Consider the following 22,938-nt stretch of genomic DNA (forward strand, 5'->3'; position numbering starts at 1 on the left):
GGTTGGGGGTCCGGGGGGTGCTGGCAAGCCCCCCATGCCGGCGGCGACGTTTTAAAACAGCCGCGCGGCCCCCAATCTTCGGCTCCTCGCTAGCGCTGCGGAAGTAAAAACACCATCTGCACATGCGCAGATGGTGTTTTTACTTCCGCAGCGCTACTTCGCTAAAACCCGCTCGTTGCGGGGGGTCCTGGAACGGAACCCTCGCAATGATCGGGGGATCACTGTACAGTGTTCCCTCAATTTTCGCGGGAGATGCGTTCCGAGACAGCCCGCGAAAGGCGAATTTCCGCGAAGTAGAGATGCGGAAGTAAATACACTATTTTTGGCTATGAACAGTATCACAAGCCTTCCCTTAACACTTTAAACCCCTTAATTGCAATTTCTCATTCCCTTAGCAACCATTTAGATTATTACTCACCATGTTTATTTATTAAAGTTTATTTTAAAAAATATTTATTAAAGGTGGACGAAAGTTTGGCGGTGACGTATGACGTCATCGGGTGGGAAAAACTGTGGTATAGGGGAAAAACCCACAAAGTAATTTTTAATTCATATTTTTTAAAAACCATGGTATAGCCGTTTCGCGAAGTTCGAACCCGCGAAAATCGAGGGACCACTGTATACATAAGGTAATAGAGATGGATTAAGATCTGTAAAATCAGAATAAAACATGTGAGAAATATTTTTGAAAGCAATAAAGAAACTTTTTTTAAAAATGCAAATAGAAAAATAGGGACCACTTTGGTGGGAAGGTAACAGTGTTCTGTGCGCCTTCGGCATTTAGTCATGCCGGCCACATGACCACAGAGACAACTTGGGTCAGCGCTGACTCTTCGGTTTAGAAATGGAGATGAGCAACGCCCCCTAGAGTTGGGAGGAACCAGCACATATTTGCAAGGGAAACCTTTACATTTACCTTATCTCACCTTTGCCCATTTTCAGTGTTTGCCTCTTCCTCCTTAGACAACGCCGCAAGTGAAGGAGTGCTAGCCAGTTTCTTCAACAGCCTCTTGAGTAAAAAGACAGGTTCTCCTGGGAGCCCTGGTGCAGCAGGAGGCGTCCAAAGCACCGGCAAAAAACCAGGTACTGTTCAAAAGAAGCAATTTTTCCTTAATTTAATCGGGCCCCTTTATATGCAGTACTTTGTAATCTGTGGTTTTAATCAGGGTGGATTTGATTTAAACCTTTATTATTCTTTATTTATTCTTTATTAACATAGAAACATAGAAGACTGATGGCAGAAAAAGACCTCATGATCCATCTAGTCTGCCCTTATACTATTTCCTGCATTTTTATCTTAGGATGGATATACGTTTATCCCAGGCATGTTTAAATTCAGTTACTGTGGATTTACCAACCACGTCGGCTGGAAGTTTGTTCCAAGGATCTACTACTCTTTCAGTAAAATAACCAATAACCAAATAACCCTGACCAATTGGAGCTACAACAAAAAAACAAATGCAAATTGTAGTGCTGCTTCTTTGTAGAGAGCTAACACTGGACTGTGGAACAGCTTGCCCATGGCAAAAAGAATGGTTCTCTTTTGTTAGTCTTTTGGAAGCTGTTAAAAACCAAATTGTTTCAGAAAACTTTCCCCTGATGTGAATGTTTCTGGGGTTTTAAAATGTTTTTATGGCTACTGTTTAAGATTAGATTTAATTAGATTAGGGGTAGTGATTTCTGACAGTCTCAAAATGGGTGAACAGTGCAGTCAGGCGGTAGGGAAAGCAAGTAGGATGCTTGGCTGCATAGCTAGAGGTATAACAAGCAGGAAGAGGGAGATTATGATCCCGCTATATAGAGCGCTGGTGAGACCACATTTGGAATACTGTGTTCAGTTCTGGAGACCTCACCTACAAAAAGATATTGACAAAATTGAACGGGTCCAAAGACGGGCTACAAGAATGGTGGAAGGTCTCAAGCATAAAATGTATCAGGAAAGACTTAATGAACTCCATCTGTATAGTCTGGTGGACCGAAGGAAAAGAGGGGACATGATCGAAACATTTAAATATATTAAAGGGTTAAATAAGGTCCAGGAGGGAAGTGTTTTTAAAAGGAAAGTGAACATAAGAACAAGGGGACACAATCTGAAGTTAGTTGGGGAAAAGATCAAAAGCAACGTGAGAAAATATTATTTTACTGAAAGAGTAGTAGATCCTTGGAACAAACTTCCAGCAGACATGGTAGATAAATCCACAGTAACTGAATTTAAACATGCCTGGGATAAACATATATCCATCCTAAGATAAAATACAGAAAATAGTATAAGGGCAGACTAGATGGACCAGGAGGTCTTTTTCTGCCGTCAGACTTCTACGTTTCTATGTTTCTATTTCTATGCTGCCCTTCTTAAAGCGACTCAGGTTGGCGTACAACATTGTAATGCAAACAATATATGTGAGAAATCTAACACTTAAACAACAGAATATAACTCCAAGTAAATCAAACTTCTGTGAAATCAAACTGTCCACTTAGGAAGCAATACCGATCGACAATCAATTTCATTTTGTTATCAGCACATTCAACCTTGTACAGAACAAAGTATTCAATGAGAATATTTCATTCATTCAGATCTAGGATGTGTTATTTAAGTGTTCCCTTTATTTTTTTGAGCAGTGTATTATTATTTGCAAACAAAACGAAGGTTTCGCATTTAGCTTGCAGAGCTTGGATTAATTGAATGAATCTACAAAAATGTAATTATTGCAGAATATACAGTCTGGTGCTACATAACTAAGCTCCATTCCATGCCGAATAAACTCAATTATTAATGCATCTGAAGTAGAAAACTACACTGCTCAAAAAATTAAAGGAAACACTCAAATAACACATCCTAGATCTGAATGAATGAAATATTTTCATTGAATACTTCATTCTGTACAAAGTTGAATGTGCTGATAGCAAAATGAAATTGATTGTCAATTAGTGTTGCTTCCTAAGTGGACAACAGTTTGATTTCACAGAAGTTTGATTTACTTGGAGTTATATTCTGTTGTTTTAAGTGTTCCCTTCATTTATTTTTTTTGAGCAGTGTATATTGCACTGTGTTGAAATTCGAAGGTATGTGAGTTCTGTATGTTTGTAAGGGTGGAGGGGAAAAAATTTAAAAATTTATATACCCACCCCCAAAATTTAAAAATCCGATTTTATCCACGTTAGTTTGAATTGATTTTCTGCATACGTATACTGTGCCTTTCCTTTTTTTATAGGGCAAAAACCTGTTTTGACGAATGTCCAAGAGGAGCTGGATAGAATGACTCGCAAGCCAGACTCGGCAGTAACCGGCAACTCCTCTCTCGCAGAAAACGAAGCTTGAGAATCATTCGAACCTCCATATGTAAATGACCAAATAGTGATGTACATTGACCTGATAACACCAGGAGCTTCCTGCTGTGGCAGATGCTATCAGTTTTTTCTTGGGGAAAATGAAATTTAACCTTCATTGGCTTGTCCCAGTTGTCAAGTGCACATTCAGGAAGTTTTGGCCTCTAAATTTCCCTCTTGTTTTACGATAACCATTTTAGAGTTCAAATAGGGCATTTCTCTTAATTTGGTTGCAAGCAATAGGGAGAAGAAGCGCACAGAAGCAAGAAGAGGTGGAACCCCTGCTGAAAAAGCCACGAGCCGCTGCTGCTGGCAAGGAGGAAATCTCTCTCTCTCTCTCTCTCTCTCTCTCTCGTCTCTCTCTCTCTCTCTCTTTCCCAAGTTAACTGGAGTTGGCCATGAAAAATGCGTACTTGTGTTTGTAGAGGGTGCAATGTAGCGGAATGTTGGTTGGATGACGAGCGTGTACAAAATGCAGTGTTTTTTGAAAAAGGATAAAGGCAAGGCCTGATCAATAGAAGCGAAAAGCACGTTGGATGTAACTCAGATAAATCATGTTCGGGGAAAAACAAAATTAAAAAAAAAAACGAATGCCTTTGCAATTGGGAAGCAGAAAATACAAGCATCATGGGGACTATTCCAATGGCATTTTTTTTTTCCAGTTCTGATAACAAGATACATTAAAATACGGTGGGTGCCCTTTTTGTCGTAACTGACACGGGAAGAAACTTGTTCAGACCAAGTGCCTGGCCCAGTGTGAGATCTGTCTTCTCGAAGGTGCTTGAATTTCTCGTGCACTATTGTACAAAACGGTGTGTTTAATTTTTTATTTTAATTTATTTTAACCAGGTAACTTTGATAGCTGGGTTGAATTTTGCATCCTTTCTCCCACCCTCCCCCATCATTTTTTCTTTCTTTTTTTTCTTCTTAAATACCAACCATCTGGCCTGTTAAAGAGGAATGAGGGACATGCCATTTCTCCATAATGAAATGGAAATGGAAATCTTCCTTTTGCTATCCGAGGAGTTAATTGCAAAGGTCAACCCTGATTTTTCTGCCTTAAGGCTTTAGAAACCCCTGTGCTGAGTTTGGGGTAGCCTCCAAAATTCTTGTTCCAGATTGGATTAAACAAAGGGTTGTAGGTATACGCAGAAGAACAAAAAAAAAATTGCAGACTTACGTGACTTCATTACATTTGTGCTTTACCTCCTTCGGTGTTGCCTTTTCAATGTGGAAATGATTTTGACGGTTGGCCCCTGTTGCTACTCTGATGAGTTCACTTGGAGTAAGACTCCCACAGTTAACCGAAATGGCACTTTTGAGTTCCTGTACAATTTATTTGACAGAGAAACACTAACTTATTTGTACCAAACCTGTTTGTAAGCAACACATTGGAGGGATATACCACCATGGATTATACAGAGTTTACTTTGTATTGATGAAAAAGGTTCTTGTGTTAAGGTAAATCTTGTTTCTGAATAGAACAACCCTAATATTTATATACCTATATCTATATATATTGTTATATATATATACAAAATAAATTGACCACTAACACATTACTGGATGTAATTGCAACCCACGTGTTGTAGAGAGGCCATTTCTCTTCGTTTTTGTAAGTCTGTCTAATGCTAGCTAGGAAACTAAGAGTATTTACTTGCATTAACAGAAAAGTATGTTTACTTATGTCAATTGCATTTTTTTTTAAACGATATGCGTTCAGCTACATTACAAAACTCAGTTTTGCCCAACGTTACCTGGCTCTTAAGCTGAGAAGTTGTGATCAGGGAATTTGGTGTGTGTTTTGGCTGCCATTACAAGCCAGCGTAGGCTTTGCTATATTGTAAAATTAGCCTTGTGCCATCCCAATAGTACTAATTCAATCTGTCCTCATGGCAGCGCCTTTAAGTACCCTATTTCCAAATCAATAACTATAGTTTTGGTGCCATTAATACCTGTAGAACCAGTGAGTGTATTGAGATGATTGAATTTATGCTTGGATCTGAACAGATGGGAGTATAACAGCTATGGGGTTTTTGTTTTTGATGGCTTGGCCGTTCCAAAGATGATTATGGTAGCCGGATGATTTCATTGAATTCTGGAGAATAAAACCTTAAAATCAAACTGGATTTGGGGAAAACACAACCAATTATTTGCTGCTGTTCCGAGAGCACTAGTTGGGTCTCAAGGCCCAACTGGTCTTACTAAAAAATTTGTCATGCACCAAGATAATTTACTTATTTTTGTTTGAAAGCTGTAGGATTTCTTTTTATTTGCATAAAATGAACATTGGATTTGCAAAACAAAAAGGGCCAATAGCACCTAACTTTCCAGTTCTACAAAAGATCACTGGGACTCAAACAGAATTTGGGATGCCCCCTCTCCCCTTACTCTTCCACTTTGCAAGTGAATGCTCCTAGTTTTTTCAAAAGAAGGAAACTAAGTGATGTGTTGGTCAGCTGCCAAAGTCTAGCAACTTTGGAAAGCTGCACATTGTCTTCTGATGTTCTCAAGCATTAGAACCAAAGGCCAACTGCAAAACAGCCTTTATGTTTAAAACTACCATTAAGTTTATTTTCAGGATTCACTTTTATGGAAGACTGTTAGAATTACTACCTGGCTCTATTTATATTGCATATAATAATTGCATCTGCTGTTCACATTTAAACTAAAGTAATAATATATTGGACTTGAAGATAAGGCAAATATGTCAGTTAAGGATTGGCCCGCCACCCAAAAATTTTGTTTCATGCTGCTTGGTTTTTTAAGTTTGCACTTCTATTGGCATTTTAAAACTCGTTCAAAGAAGAACTTGTACGTACGTATTTAATTTAACACATTGAAAGTGACTGAACTTAACCATACCCATGCTGTAAATGAAAGTTCTCTCTTCTGTATTCAGTTTATTGATGTTTTTAACTTTTCAGTGGAGACTGCAGATGTATCCAGCACAACCTTTAGTCCAGTTGTATGGCTTTAACCAGGTGCAGTCCTGTGGAACCTTGCTTTCTAAGTGCTGGCGAAAATGAGGACATGTCTTTAACGGCTTCAAATAAACACCAACCAAGATGACTTACCTGTGTTGAGTCACCTTTCTTTTTTTTCCCCCTTCCAGCAAGATGGGCCATTTTGAAGAACAGTAAATGGAAGCACATGAATTTTTGAATTCTTAAATATAGAGATCAGTGGTGGAGGTCGGGATCAATTGCAATTTGGTTCACTGCACCTGCGCAGGTAGCAAAATCTCACACGGGCACGCATGTTTCGGCGAGGTTTTTTGCTTCCCTGCAAAAAACCTCACTGAAACGCACGCACCCGTGCGTCCCCGTGCGAGATTTTGTTACCTGCGCAGGTGCAGTGAACCAAATTGCACTCGATCCCGCACTCGTGTGCCAGAGCCGCAGAGCTGTGCACAATTTATCCGTACCAGTAGGAGTCCACCACTGATAGAGATGTGTCCAAATGGAATAGCTTTTTATTAGGGAAGGCAAATTTTCCTTAACTTTTTGCTGAGAAGGCAGGAGGGTCTCTCGCTAAGCAGCCGAATGACAGAAAATACTGCCTGAACTCCTAGAAAGGCCGATTCCTTCAGCATACTAGGGAGGGGCGGTATTCAGTTGACAGGAACCCCCATCACTGGAATTCTTTTAGTCAAATGACTAATTTATAGCCCTGTGATTTCCCCTCCCTGACTAAGGATACTAAAGGTATCCACTCTTAAATACCCCCTCAACCAAAAGTCCACAACTATTGTTGCTAGGTTTTCATGGGCATTATTAATTCATATCTTGGAAGGGGTTGAAAATGAGAATGGTAACACTCTTCCTACAGTCTCCCTATCCCATTTCCAGCGTTTAAAATATTTACAGTGTTCCCTCAATTTTCCCGGGTTCAAACTTCGCGAAAAGTCTATACCACGGTTTTTAAAAAATATTAATTAAAAAATACTTCGTGGTTTTTTCCCCTATACCATGGTTTTTCCCGCCCGATGACGTCATATGTCATCGCCAAACTTTCGTCTGCCTTTAATGAATATTTTTTTAATAAACTTTAATAAATAAAAATGATGAGTAAATTGTAATTTAGGGGTTTAAAGTGTTAAGGGATGGCTTGTGATACTGTTCATAGCCAAAAATAGTGTATTTACTTCTGCATCTCTACTTTGCGGAAATTCGACTTTCGCGGGCTGTCTCGGAACCCATCCCCCGCGAAAACTGAGGGAACACTGTACAGTATATTGTATTATATTATATTATATTATATATTTATTGGATTTGTATGCCGCCCCTCTCCGCAGACTCGGGGCGGCTAACAACAGTAACAAAACAGCATATAACAATAATCCAATACTAACAACAGTTAAAAACCCATTATTATAAAAACCAATCATACATACAGACATACCATGCATAAAATTGTAAAGGCCTAGGGGGAGAGTGTATCTCAATTCCCCCATGCCTGGCGGCAGAGGTGGGTTTTAAGCAGCTTACGAAAGGCAAGGAGGGTGGGGGCAATTCTAATATCTGGAGGGAGTTGGTTCCAGAGGGCCGGGGCCGCCACAGAGAAGGCTCTTCCCCTGGGCCCCGCCAAGCGACATTGTTTGGTTGACGGGACCCGGAGAAGGCCCACTCTGTGGGACCTAACTGGTCGCTGGGATTCGTGCAGCAGAAGGCGGTCCCTGAGGTAATCTGGTCCGGTGCCATGACGGGCTTTATAGGTCATAACCAAAATAGATCTCCCCCCCAAAATTAATGAGACAGCTATGCAAATTGCAAGCTGCAGGCCTATATAACGTGCCAAACCTCTCTTGGCGAATGATAGCTTCATATTCTAAAACTTAGAAGAATCCTATACTTCGATGAGCATCAGTAACTATTTTGGGATATTTTTCTAAGTAAAATAAATGCAATGTATTGCTACTTGCATGGACCTTAAGGGGCCCCTTGTAGTGTTACTTTCCAGATGTCTGTTTTAAAGATACATCCCAATGGAGTGGTTCTAATAGGGATACAATATTCCAGATGCCCCATCTGAAAGGCACTGGAGGTTCAGACCTGGATACTGGTTTAGTAGTACTGTAGTGCTTTGCCTCCCCATTTAGGTGCACCAGGCGGACAAGAGAGCATTTGGATTTAAAATTCAGATCTATGAATTTGTAACTTCATTATTTGTTGATGTCCTTGTTTATTGTTCCATTAATGTTTTACTCAAATGCTGTAAGCTGCTAGAATTTGTAGGCAGCACCAGCATTAAGAGCCTCAATGGTACAGTGGTTAGAGCAGTGTTTTTCAACCAGTGTGCCGCGAGACATGGTCAGGTGTGCCGCGAAGCTCAGCAAGAGAGAGAAAGAGAGAAAAAGAAAGCAAGAGAGAGAGAAAGAGAGAGAAAGAAAGAGAAAGAGAGGCAGAGAAGGAGGGAGAGATAGAGAGCAAAAAAGAGGAAGGAAGGAAGGAAGGAAGAGGGATGGACAGAGAGGGGAAGGAAGGAAGAGAGAGAAAGAGGGAGAGAAATAGAGCGAAAGGGAGGAAGAGAGATATATAATTTTTTCATCCAAACTTTTTTTAGACCCCCCCACCCCCCGCTCAATGTGCCCCATAATTTTGTATATGTAAAAAATGTGCCGCAGCTCAAAAAAGGTTGAAAATCACTGGGTTAGAGTGCAGTACTGCAAGCTACTTCTGCTGATCACTGGCTGCCAGCAGTTTGGCAGATCGAATCTCACCAGGCTCAAGGTTGACTCAGCCTTCCATCCTTCCAAGGTTGGTAAAATGAGGACCCAGATTGTTGGGGGCAATATGCTGACTCTCTGTAAATCCTTAGAGAGGGCTGTAAAGAACTGAAGCAGTATATAAGTCTAAATGCTATTGCTATACAGTAAGACCTCACCTATCGCTGGTATTACATTCCAGACCCGGCCGCGATAGGTGAAATCCACGATGGGGAATTTATCGACTGATAGTACTTATTTAAGTATTTATATTGTAATTGTTTGGTAAGTTTTCATTGTTTTAAGTGTTTATAAACCCTTCCCACACAGTATTTATTTTAGATACAGTATTTAAATACAGTATTTACAATTTTAGATATATATTTTTTGAAAAACCTGCCGATTGAGTTCCGCGGGCTGTTTAAATCTGCCAATCGACTTCCTCAGAAACCCGCGAACCAGTGAAGATCCGCGAATGATTTTTCTCATTAATATTTCTTGAAAACCCGCGATGAAGTGAAGCCGCAGTAGGTGAAGCGCGGTATAGTGAGGGACTACTGTATACCATATGTTTTGGTAAAAAGATCCATCCCCACACTCCCTAGAATAGCCCTGAAGTCTTTAAACCTCTAGAAAAGAAGAATCCTTTCATTAGATGTTTCCTGAAATATTTTGGTATTTTCCCCTTGCACCATAACAAAGAGTGCCAATCAGTTTCCAAATCATGGCCCTCTAGTGCCAATATTCTGTAGGGTCATTCTTTGTCAAGTGGACCAGGTGAAATTGAAGCCTTGTTTGAAAAGAAACCATCACAAAAACAATGTATGTGATAGAAAAAAACCGTGCTCTTTCTAAAGAAATAAAAATGAAGATGATTGAAGGTGAGAAAACCAGCCATAGGAGAAAGGGTGCTCTTTCTAATGAAGATGATTGAAGGTGAGAAAACCAGCCATAGGAAAAAGGGTGCTCTTTCTAATGAAGATGATTGAAGGTGATGAAACAGAGCTATCTGTTTTCTCACCTTCAATCATCTTCATTGTTATTTCATTAGAGCATGTTTTTTCTATCATATGTTATTTTTGTGATGGTTTCTTTTTAAATAAAGACAGCAAGAATCAATCAAGTGGACACCTGGTCCACTTGAAAAAGAATGACCCTATTATCTAAATTTCTTTCACATGTGGTTGTGTACCAAAAAAAAATCTGGAAGGAAAGAATCCCAAGTATCTGTAACCTGATCTTTTTCCTGACAGATTATCATGTAAATAATTCCTGTTTTGTCACTAGCAGTCACTCACTAGGGAAGTCATTCTAAGTAGTCATATTTCCTTTCTCCGCTTGAGGGACCATTCATAATATACAGTCAATATTCCAGGTACAAATGTCAGTTGCAGGTAGGTTCCTTATGTTCTCTGCAATGTATTTTAAAACAAGCTGGGGGGGGGGGATCTGTTCAAGCTGATTTATTCTAATCAAGACATGGTTATAAGAAGCCATCACATTCAATCTGTTTTATGGAGCAACATTTCAAACGTCATTGCACCAGTGTTACAAATTGTTCTTCAATAATAAAACTGAACTTGAATTGATTATACAGCTCCCTAGAATAGAAAGTCCAAGCCCAATCAAAGATAAAACAGTTAAAAAAATCCCTTTTAATTGGTTTTAAATGCTTTTTAATGTTTAGGTTTATTAATAACCATTTTCTTTTGCCATTTCATTGAGCTGCCAGTCACGTGGGTTTAGGTAACTAGAAATCAAATCAATAAAATTGCAACAAAACTGATCTTTATTTTCCAAATTGAGTATGTCTCCATATTGTAACTTGTTCCATGCATTTGGAGACATTTGATAGAATACTGGCTCAATATTTTCAGGCCACCGAGCAATATTTCGAAGACCTTTTCACTGTCAATCGGTTGAAGTCCACGCATCTTGAAAGCTGCCAAGTTTGAGAAACGCTGTCGCATGGTTAGATTGTGCTACCATGTCCTCCGTCATCCCAGTCTCCTAAGACTGTTATTGATGGAGCTGCTTTGTGCTACTTTGGGGCTATGACTTAAACTAAAAGCAAAAGGTAACAAAACCTCGGCATCCAGTTTCTAAGATAGAAGAGGAAATCTAATACGGGAATTGATACTGAATGTTGCACCTGCTAAATTGCACGCTCAATAAGAGGAATTAAATTCCAAATTGAGTCAAAGGACTGACTTAACACACCGCCCAAATCATTACCATGGAAAGGAAGTTAAAAAAGAAAAAACTACCGTATTTTTCAGAGTATAAGACGCACCTTAGTTTGTGGGGAGGAAAATAGGGAAAAATCTGCTTACCAGATATTCATCCGGCTAGTAACCAACCAGATTAACTGACCTTAGTCTGGTCAGTTTCAGCACATTATTTTATCCCCTGGTTAGGGTTTTAAAAAACCTTATTTGGAGCGAGCAACAATGAAAGAGCTTGCAAGCTGGTAAGAGCTGGGAACATTGTTAGCACCTGGTTCTGACTGGAAAGAAATTTATTCAGAGCAAGTTAGAGCAATTTAAAAAAATGCAAAGACTTAGGGCTTGGGAAACATTCTTCACAGAGAATAACAATGGAAGAATCTGCAAGGTTAAGAGCCTCACCTAGTTAGGGCTGGAAAAAAAGCTTGGGGGAGGGAGTCAGTGTTCCCTCTAATTTTTTTTTTGGGGGGGGAAAGTAGAGTGTCTGAGCGGCAGTCCCCTTGGGACTGGCTGGCACAGAAATAATAAATAAATAAACAAACAAATAAAAAACCCACCCTGTTTTGCCTCAGAGAATTTCAAAATAAAATACTGTACTGTGTGTCTATAACAGTGAGCTCATAATAGGGCAACTCTATCAATATCAAAATGCCACTTAAATAGTTGAGCTAGTTTCAAACTAGATTTTGATTTTTTCTCTCTTCCTTACTCCCATTCTTTTTCTTTCTCTTTTCCTTCCTCTCTTTTTTCTATCTGTTTCTCTCTCTTCCTCTCTCTCTCCTTCCCTCTCACTCTTTCCCTCTCGGCTTCTGGGCAGGTTTGGAAAACTCTGAGTTGATTATGATTTTTAAGTGAGCGATTGCTCACTGCTCAGCTTAGAGGGAACTATGGGAGGGGCTACATTCAGAATTTAAGACATACCCAAATTATCAGCCTCTCTTAGGGAGGGAAAAGGTGCGTCCTATACTTCAAAAAATACGATAATGCATTTTCACAAGGAAAAAGTGTCACAGGTGAGCTGCTTCCTGGAAAAGGTTCAACCCGTTGGCTTTCAAACCACACTGAGATAAAATGAAAACGCATCCTCAAATAACCAGTTTCACCTTGACTTTCTATTTATCTTTATTCTGAACTGATCAAACTAAGCTAAATGAACTGATTGTATTTTAGCTTTATCTTCCTTTTAGCTTCTAGGAAGTCATTGTCGTTTCTCTTTGTGGTGAATTTAATGGGAAGACTAGAATGCTCAGAAATATCTTTATAAGATGCCTTCCCATCTTGTGAATACAAGCCCATTTCTCATAAATTTTGGGCCCAGTATGAAGAATGAATAGGACCATTCATTTTCATTGATGCAAAACAACACACACACATACATATATACACACACTCCAAAAACCTTGGCTTGTAATCTGGTTTCAGAAACAAAGAGGTTTGTTTGATATTTTTGGGAGGGTTATTTTTAAATTATTTTGTTAAATCCACCCCCCCCTTCCCTTTTGATGTTAGTTTGTATTTTAATGTTTGACAATGAAATCTAATATAAAAATAAAGGATGCTTTTTTGCAATAATTTTAATAAGGATATTATTAAACAAGTAAATATTATTAAAAAAATATAATACAGAAATATAGCTATGTATGTATATATAAAAAGTGCAGAAATCCCACATCTTTCTTTTTAATTAACTAATTAAGGGTTTGAGGCTTTTTTCAATATTGTTTCTAATGCTTTGTCTTGCTTTCCCCCCCCCCCTTGAAAGCACTTTTAAGTGGTTAACATAATTAAAAGCAGGATTTATGACCATTAAAAGTAAGTAGTAAAATTTCTTCTGCAATTTAATACAAATGGCCTTAATAAATGATGAAGGACCAGAGAAAAGAGCTAAGGAAGTTATTTAAATTATGCTTTTTTTAAAAACAATCCCTGTGTCGCTTTTTTTTAACCTTAGCCTCGCATCACTTACTTGCTTTCATCTCATTTCAACATCCAGTTGCAATAGTTATTTTTGTAGATTTTCTTATTGCCTTTTTACACTATTTATGGATTTTGAAGCCCACATCTGAAAGTACCTTGGACCTAATAGTCTGCTCTAATTAGCTTAATTTATTCCTTTGTTTTAAAAGTGGATATCACTCCTTTCCCCTCAAAATGATCAAAGATGTAAATAGGCTCTTGATGTGAACTGAGGGAGTTGGGAAGCTTGGCTTGCCAAAAATATCTTGCTTTAAAGGAAAAACAAAGTTATTTTACCCATAGCACTTATATTCTTATCTAAACTTTTGTGGGAGGAAAAAAAAGGAAATATATCTAAGACCAGAACAATGAATGCGACATCGATCATGGTGGTTGACAAGGCGAATTTAAGTTTATTTATTAATACTTATTCATTAGTTGCATTTATATGCCATTGGGGGTTTCCAACCTTGGCAACTTTAAGACTTGTGAACTTCCAAGTCCCAGAATTTCCCAGCGTGATTGTCCGAAGAATTCTAGGAGTTGAAGTCCACAAGACCCCTGGAATAGGTTGCTAAGAGGCAAGGACTTAGAAACATAGAAACATAGAAAACTGACGGCAGAAAAAGACCTCGTGGTCCATCTAGTCTGCCCTTATACTATTTCCTGTGTTTTATCTTAGGATGGATATATGTTTATCCCAGGCATCTTTAAATTCAGTTACTGCGGATTTACCAACCACCTCTGCTGGAAGTTTGTTCCAAGGATCTACTACTCTTTCAGTGAAATAATATTTCCTCACGTTGCTTTTGATCTTTCCCCCAACTAACTTCAGATTGTGTCCCCTTGTTCTTGTGTTCACTTTCTTATTAAAAACACTTCCCTCCTGAACCTTATTTAACCCTTTAACATATTTAAATGTTTCGATCATGTCCCCCCTTGACACACAATTTAACATCATTACTTCTAGTTCACAACAATGTGAAGTCACAACTGCCAAGGTTTGTTAAATTGCCATAGGCCTTCAAATGCATCGGGTTCTTCCCAAGGATGTCATATTGGAATAGTATATACAGTATACAGTATATGCAAATCCAAGCAGTGTGGCCTTTTTGCGGCTGCGAGAGCCATCGTGGGGCTTCCAAGATTCGCCCACGTTTCTACAACACTCCGTGGCCTGCATTGGCTGCCAATCAGTTTCCGGTCACAATTCAAAGTGTTGGTTATGACCTTTAAAGCCCTACATGGCATTGGACCAGAGTACCTCCAGAACCGCCTGCTACCGCACAAATCCCAGCGACTGATAAGGTCCCATAGAGTTGGCCTTCTCCGGGTCCCGTCGACTAAACAATGTCATTTGGCTGGCCCCAGGGGAAGAGCCTTCTCTGTGGCGGCCCCGGCCCTCTGGAATCAACTACCTCCGGAGATTAGAACTGCCCCCACCCTCCTTGTCTTTCGTAAACTACTCAAGACCCATCTATACCACCAGGCATGGGGGAGTTGAGACACATTTACCCCAGGCTCTTTATATTTTATGTTTGGTATGTGTTGTTTGGTTTTTAAATACGATAGGGTTTTATATGCTTTTTTAATATTAGATTTGTTTTGCTATAATATTGCTTTTATTATTGTTGTGAGCCGCCCCGAGTCTTCGGAGAGGGACGGCATACAAATCTAATAAATTATTATTATTATTATTATTATTATTAATAATAATAATTGACAGGTGGAAATGTCAATTCCCTGATTTTCTGTGCATTTGGGGCCACCCAAAATGAATTGCTCCCAGTGTGCCCATAACCACTGACACGATTTAAGCCATAATCTTTCAATTTCTATATATTTGGATATTGATAGGTTTTGATCTCCTCCAGTTATTTGTCCTGTGTTTGTCCTACTATCCCGACACTACCACATGAATTAAGCGTACTTCCTTCTTTTCAACCACAATTATATCTGGTATGTTATGAGCCAAGCCCTTTTCAGTTTGTATTTGGAAATCCCACAATATTTTAACTTGCTAGTATTAGGCCATAATAGCACAATATTGAAACACAGTGTACTTTTGTCTGTGGATGTTCTTCCAGTAACTCTATAAGGTTAGGGTTTTTCCATTTTCCTTTCCCGATGAAAGGGGGTGATAGATACCAGCAGTTCTCAACTTACAATTCTTTAGTGAGTATTCAAAGTTAGAAAAACAATAAGGTGCAACAGTTACAGCAGCCCAGTGGTGAAATCTACTTACCTTCCATACCGGTTCAGAAGCGTGCATTTTTTCATCCTCTGTGCATGCATAGAAGACTTTGCGCAGAGGGTTAAAAGAACCTAAATGGTGTCATGCGGGTGGGTGGAGCTTCACGCTGCCACTACCTGTTCTCCGAACCACTGGCAGCCGCTGCCATTTCAACCCTCTGCAGCAGCCCCATCATCACATGATAGAATAGAATAGAATGGAATACAGAATAGAATGGACTGGAATACAGAATAGAATAGAATAGAATGGAATGGAATACAGAATAGAATGGAATAGAATACAGAATAGAATGGAATGGAATACAGAATAGAATGTAATATAGAATAGAATGGAATGGAATACAGAATAGAATAGAATAGAATGGAATACAGAATAGAATGGAATGGAATACAGAATAGAATAGAATAGAATGGAATGGAATACAGAATAGAATGTAATATAGAATAGAATAGAGTGGAATGCAATACAGAACAGAACAATAGAGTGGAATGTAATACAGAATAGAATAGAATATACAATAGAATAGAACAGAACAGAACAATAGAGTGGAATGGAATATAGCACAGAATAGAATACAATAGAATTAGTATTTATTGGCCAAGTATAATTGGACACACAAGGAATTTGTCTTTGGTGCCAAATGCTCTCAATGGACATAAAAGAAAAAGATACATTTGTCAAGAATCATGAGATACAACACTTAATGACTGTCATAGGGTACAAGGAAGCAACCAGGAAATAATATTAATATAAATCTTGAGGATACAAGCAACAAGTTACAGTCAAACGTCACAAGTGGGAGGAGATGAGTGATAAGAACGATGAGAAAAAACTAGTAGTAATAGTAGTGCAGACTTAGTAAATAGTTTGACAGTGTTGAGGGAATTATTTGTTTAGCAGAGTGATGATGTTTGACATGGCATCAACATGGCATTGTTTCTTACCCCAGGGATAGGCAAAGTGGCCTCTTCTATGAGTTGTGGACTTCAACTCCCGGAATGCCTGAGCTATCATGATTGGCCCAGGAATTCTGGGAATTGAAGTCCACAAGTCATAGAAGAGGCAACTTTGCCTATCCCCGTCTTAGCCCAACCTCACAGGGTTGTTGTGGGGAAAACAAGAGGCGGAAAGTGGGTGGGAAATGTTCAACTCCGCCTTGAGTTCCTTATCAAAACAACAGAGCCATTAAAATTAAATGTACATTCAAACGGTGGTGAAACTCATCCTGAGGCAGCTTCATTCCAGGTCGGCGGTGGGTCTCCCCCACCGCTGCAAGCGGGCGCCCCCTCACTCACTCGCCCTTCCCGCCAAAAGGGCCTGGCCCCCTTCGGAACCCCACCGGCTCTACGTGTGGAACGGCAACCCGTGGAGAGCCGACAGCCGGGCGGGGGTTGTGGGGTTCAGCGGCGGGAGCCCCCTCAGGCGGCGCAAGGCCTCCGGGCCTGCCTCCTTCCCCTTCCCCCGCCGCCGCCGTCGAGCGGGAGGAGGGTGAGGCGGCGCCAGGCTGCCGAGGCGGGGCCCGCGGCCGTGGGCAGGCCGACGGGGCGGGGAACCAGGGACGGGGCCGGAGCGGTCGGCCGCGCTCCGCGGACCGACATGCCGCCGCCGCTGCTGCTTGTTGCTGCGCCTTCCCCGCCGTCTTCTTCTTCCCCCTCAGTGTGAGGCGAGGCTCCCGGGCCGCCATGAGGAGCCCCGAGGACCTGGAGGGCTTCGACGGCGAGGCATCCAGCACCTCCATGATCTCCGGCGCCAGCAGCCCCTACCAGCCCACCACCGAGCCCGTCAGCCAGCGCCACGGCTGGCGCGGCCTCCGCTGCGACCGCGACTACCTGCGCGGCCCCAGCGGCCGCCTCAAGATCGCCCAGGTGGTGGGTATCATCTCAGACCCCCCCCCCCGCGACCCTTGCCCTGTGTGTGTGTGTTGTGTGTGTCGTGTGTGTGTTGCATGTGTTATGTGTGGGTGTTGTGTTTGTGTGTGTTGTATGTATTGTGTATTTATTTATTTATTAGATTTGTATGCTGCCCCTCTCCGAGGACTCCGAGGTTTGTATGTGTGTGTGTGTTGTATGTGTGTTGTATGCATTATGTGTGTGTTGTGTTTGTATGTGTGGTATGTGTTATATGTGTTGTGTTTATTTATTTATTTATTAAATTTGTATGCTGCCCCTCTCCGAGGACTCTGAGGTTTGTGTGTGTGTGTTGTATTGTATGTGTGGGTGTGTTGTGGATGTGGGTGTTGTGGGTGTGTGAGGGGGGACCTGCGAGGGAGGGGGGGAGCTTGTTCTCCCCCTCTTTGGTGGTCTCCCCGCTCTTCTCCACACACATACACACCCTCCCCAAGCACCCCTGGATGGTGACTTCCAGATGTTGCCCCAACCTTTTTGTGCTCCTTGCTCTTGTTTACCTTATTTCATAGGGAACATCTGGAGCCTTACCAGCCCCCTTGGGGGAGGAAAAACAGTGGTGCCTGTGTGTGTGTGTGTGTGTGTGTGTGTGTGTGTGGAGGATGGGGTATGATGGGTGCTGGGGTTCAATATCTGGATCCTTACCAGCCAGCCCCCTTGGGGAAGGGAAAACAGTGGTGTATTTTTGTGTTTGTGTGTAGGATGGGGATGATGGGTGCTGGGTTTCAAAGTATCTGGAGCCTTACCAGCCCCCTTGGGGGAGGTAAAATGGTGGTCCATATGTTTGTGTATGTGTATGTGTGTGTGTGTGGAGGATGGAGATGATGGGTGCTGGGGTTCAAAGTATCTGGAGGTTGCGCCTGCTTGGGGGGGAAGGACCCCTGGTCTCTTCTCCTTTTCCTTGCTTTCAACTTTGGGTCCCGTCCCCCCCAGTTGTCAAATGGCTTTGAAGGCTCCAGATGTCTGATTTTACCCCATCCTGTTGCAACAGATGGAAAAGTGTGAGGACATCCTAAAGAGTTAAACCCAGATCCTGAGGAACCAAGGGGGGCATGGCCTGCAGCCCTTTCAGCATGGCATGGGTGTTACCCTTCATTGTTTGGCAGAGATATCTGATCTAACTATGGTTGCACCCAAAGGGGGAAGAAATTACGGAGAGCGTCCTTCCCTTGAGTATTAAACTCTTTATCCTCGTAGCCCCTGGTGTATTTTGGAAGGGTGCCTGATGGGGATTGTTGCCCAGCGCTACGGGGAGGTATTGTGTTGGACAAGAGTTTTCTAAATAATGTTAAAAAAAATAAATTAACACATATAGAAAATATAATCAATGTATTTTCACCTAACAGTTTTTGGTGTGTTTGTGTATTTTTGTCTTTGGGGGGAGTGTATCAGTCTGCTGAGGATAAAGTATGATAATCTATAAAAACTTCTGCCGCAAATCTGTAGAATTACAAAGGGTCCTTTTGTTGGTTATGTCCAAGCCTGTGCAATTGAGATTTGGGGAAATTCATATTTCATTTGGAGATCTTTGGAATGGGATAAAAAAGGATTATGTACCGTAGGGCATATTATTTTTCCTTTCCTGTTCATTCCCTCCTTTTTATCAGCAACTGCTGTAAGATTATGGGAAGGGAATTTCTGCAAAATTTGTGAGGATACTGGCATTTCTTTTATTTGTCTTTTTGGGGCCTCTGATTTTACTTTTTTCTCCTCCAGAAAAAGGAATTTTCCTTTCTTTGTTCCTCATTCGTATAATTTCAGCAGTATTTATTTTCGGTTTTGGTTCTGCTTGATTAAGGAGCAGTTTGGCAACAGGTGACATTCTCTGAGGTTACTTATATTTATCCGGTTTTGCAAGGTCATTCTTGATAACCAGGGGGGGGGGAACGGGACATAAGGTATTCTCCTTTGTTCTCTTATCTCTTCTCACAAGGTATGTTCTAGAAAGTGTGTTTGTGATGTCATTTACTCCATTTAGCTGATAGATCTACTCCACGTTTTTGTTTCTGTGGCATTGCAATACTGAAATTTGTGGGGGTTTTGGTAACAGTGACTGCTTCATTTGGAATGAAAATATGTGAATTTGAAAATGGATAGATGTGGTTTCTACTGTCTTAGCGAAATATGAACAAATTGTTATCATTTGTTTTTGTCTGTCTCATGCTGCTCAAGTGACTCCAAATAGGATATAAAACTTCTAGTGTTTAGAAGTTTTCTATCCCCATTTGGGTTACAAAAAAAATACTCAAAACGGTTTTAGACTTTTGAAGGAAAAACTCACACTAAATTTGCTGTGGTATCACAGTAAAATGCAAACGCAAAGAATGCAGAGTCTAAAATTAAAAATACAGTATTTCCAAAACTCCAGTGAAATAATAAAGTGTTGTCTACTTGCCTAAAGCAGCGTTTCTCAATTTTGACAGTTTTAAAGCCTGTGGACTTTGATTCCCAGAATTCTCCAGGCAGCCATGAGAAACACAGGCCTAAAAGGCTTAACGAGAAAAGCAATGGAGCTTGTGGAGGGAATATCGTTTGTGTGTTGGAAAAAATCTTGTTCTGTAGCCCAACACATCTGGCCTTGAAATTTAAGGAACAGTGGCTTCCAGAGATTTTATAATGGACATTCAGTAAATTCACATGGGGAAGACTTTCATTTTCTCTTTTCCCAAACTATTTCAAATGGAAAAGGCAAAATAAGCTGGCGGTTTAGATCCATGGTGGCACCCGGAGCCATATCTGCCGGCATGTGAGCCATTGCTCTAGCTCAGCTCCAACGTGCATGTGCTCACTGGTCTGCTGATTTTTGGGTCACACGGAAGCTCCGGGAAGGCATTTTTGGCCTCTAGAGGGTCTCCAGGGGTTGGGGTAGGGTGTTTTCACCCTACTTAGGCCAGTGATACCGAACCTATGGCACGGGTGCCACAGGTGGCATGCGGAGCCATATCTGCTGGCACGCAAGCTGTTGCCCTAGCTCAGCTCCAATGTGCTTGTACAGTATGTGCCTGTCAGCAGATTTTTGGCTCCCACAGAGGCTCTGGGAGGGCATTTTTGGTTTCCAGAGAGCCTCCGGGGGGATGGGGGAGAACATTTTTACCCTCCCCCTGCTCCAGGGAAGCCTTTGGAGCCTGGGGAGGGCAAAACACAAGCCTACTGGGCCCACCAGAAATTGGGAAACAGGCCGTTTCCGGCCTCCAGAGGGCCTCCAGTAGGCAGGGGAAGCTGTTTTCGTCTTCCCAAGGCATTGAATTGTGGATGTGGGTTTTCGCGCATACGCAATTGCACATGCCCATACTTTTTGGTCACCCAAGAGAAAAAAGGTTCGCCATCACTGGCCCAGGCTCTAAGAAAGCCTCTGGAGGCCGGGGAGGGTGAAAAACAGGTCCACCAGGCGCACTGGAAGTTGTGAAATGGGGCAGGGGGTTGTGCACGCATGCATGGGGGCAGAGCATATGGTGGGCATTGAATTATGGGTGTGGCCATGTGCGCAGCACAGTAGCACACGTTTTCACCACCCAAGAAAAAAAAGGTTTGCCATTACTGGTTTAGATGGTGGAGAGAGAGTGGTGTTGAGCCTGGTTATCTTCCATATAATATATAAAAGTAGTCATTGATTTACAACAGTTTGTTTAGTGACTGTTCAAAGTTACAAAAGCACGGGGGGAAAGTGACTTATGACGGTTTTTCACACTTACGACCGTTGCACTATCCCCGCGATCAAATCCAAATGCTTGTCAACAGGCAAGGGTTTATAATGGGTTGCAGGGTCCCATGATCATGTAACCACTTTTTGGGATCATCTGACAAGCAAAGTCAACGAGGAAGCGAGATTCAGTTAACAACTTAATAACCGTAGATGCCGCATGAATCCCAGCGACCGGTCAGGTCCCACAGAATCTACCTTCTACAGGTCCCGTCAACTAGATAATGTCACTTGGCGGGACCTAGGGGAAGAGCCTTCTCTGTGGGGGCCACGGTGCTCTGTAATCAATCCCCCCCCAGAGATTCACACTGCCGCACCCTCCTCGCCTTCTGTAAGATTCTAAAGACTCATTCATCTATGCTGCCAGGCTTGGGGTTATTAGATTCTACCCCCTGGCCAATGAATGTATAGTGGGTTTGTTTGAATGGATAGGTGTGTATGTTAATAGGCTTTTTAGTTTTTTAAATGTAATTCTTAATTTTAAATTTAATTAATTATATTTCAATGTACAGTATACTGTTTTTATATGCTGTAAGCTCCCCCGAGACCTTGGAGAGGGGCGGCATATAAATTTTAATTAATTAATAATAATAATAATAATAATAATAATAATAATAATAAAGACCACAGCCGCCCTGAGTCTTCGGAGAGGGGCAGTATAGAAATCCAACTAATAAAATAAAATATATAAATAAATTAAGTAAAATAAAGTTACTTAACAACTGTGGCAAAATAGGTTATAAACTGGGACAACATTAACAGCTGTCTTGCTTAGCATCAGGAATTTTGGGCTGGACTGTGGATATAAATCAAGGATTACTTGTAGGTCATTGAGAAGGGCAGCAGTGGGTTTGCCAAGCCACAAAGTGATTTCTTATAGATTAGGCTTGACAGTTTAAGGTGTGGCCACAGGAATAGCTACCACGATAGACTGTTAAGCCTGAAAAGTTTCTGATGTGATTCTGCACGTATTGCATTGTTGTTGTTTTTCCTACCTTGACTGCTAGTTTGCCGATATCTTGATGGCTTTAATTTTTCTTCTGAGAATGGCATCTTAATAGCTTTGACATATACCCCCATCATACATCTGTTGTGCATGGCCAGAGTGGGAAAGGAAAATGAGTGTACCGTAGTTTACTGACCTTGGTCTGATTGTAGTTTGGGTTGTGCTTGTGGCTTAAGTGCCATTGTTCTCTGTGCTTGAACACTGCAGTTTTTAATGGCATTTCCAGAAGACAGATATACATCTCAGACACACAAAATTTTGCTTTATTGACCCATTGTTTAGCATTGTGCACCAATGAGAGTTTGCTGCCTTAAGACATTTCCAGCAGCATTTTTTAAAATTAACAAGCTGCAAACTTGATGTCCCAATTTCCTGGTGTCATGATGACCTAAATATACAGGATGCATTTTTAAAATGCATTTAACTCAAGGACTTTTTAGGATGCATTTTCCATGGGCAGCTTTATGAACTTGGAAAAAAATTCTGGGTGATCAGTGGAATTTGTCCAGTCTGAGAAAAGCACCTAGTTTGATTATACACGAGAAGAAACTATGTCTATGTAGTCATTTCTTTCTATTTCTGTTCTAAGAATGCAACAAAATCTTGTCAGTGGAAAATAGCTCATACCACACTGGCTACTGGAACTAGATTTTTGTTATGTTTTAAGAAGAAAACATTCGTTAATTAATGTGTTTTGCCTAGCTTTCAAGTAAATATGTTAGCGTAATACATGTAGGTTCTGTTTTTATTTGAATTCACTGATCACAAGATGTTAAAAATCCACATTTCGGTATTCCTTGGGCCCCTGATTTATTGCTTTGAACGTTTTAAAAAATGCTAACTTTGCCGTCACTTCAAA

General features: G+C 41.0%; 2 protein-coding genes across 3 annotated transcripts in view; both read left to right on the plus strand.

The window, feature by feature from the left end:
* DYNC1LI2 (dynein cytoplasmic 1 light intermediate chain 2) overlaps positions 1-6,399 on the plus strand; it is a 33,636-nt gene extending 27,237 nt beyond the window's left edge. For both annotated transcript variants that reach the window (XM_070760364.1, XM_070760363.1), the window contains exons 12-13: positions 964-1,083; positions 3,213-6,399. In XM_070760364.1, coding sequence (XP_070616465.1) covers positions 964-1,083; positions 3,213-3,319 — 227 coding nt within the window. In that variant the 3' untranslated portion in view covers positions 3,320-6,399. The remainder of the gene's footprint in view (positions 1-963; positions 1,084-3,212) is intronic.
* Positions 6,400-17,028: 10,629 nt separating this feature from the next.
* CMTM4 (CKLF like MARVEL transmembrane domain containing 4) overlaps positions 17,029-22,938 on the plus strand; it is a 38,943-nt gene continuing 33,033 nt past the window's right edge. Inside the window, exon 1 of the mRNA XM_070760366.1 lies at positions 17,029-17,337. Within this exon, the coding sequence (XP_070616467.1) occupies positions 17,152-17,337 (186 nt within the window). The 5' untranslated portion in view covers positions 17,029-17,151. The remainder of the gene's footprint in view (positions 17,338-22,938) is intronic.

Source organism: Erythrolamprus reginae, chromosome 9 (genome assembly GCF_031021105.1).
Source record: "Erythrolamprus reginae isolate rEryReg1 chromosome 9, rEryReg1.hap1, whole genome shotgun sequence".
In the NCBI taxonomy this organism is placed as follows: domain Eukaryota; kingdom Metazoa; phylum Chordata; class Lepidosauria; order Squamata; family Dipsadidae; genus Erythrolamprus; species Erythrolamprus reginae.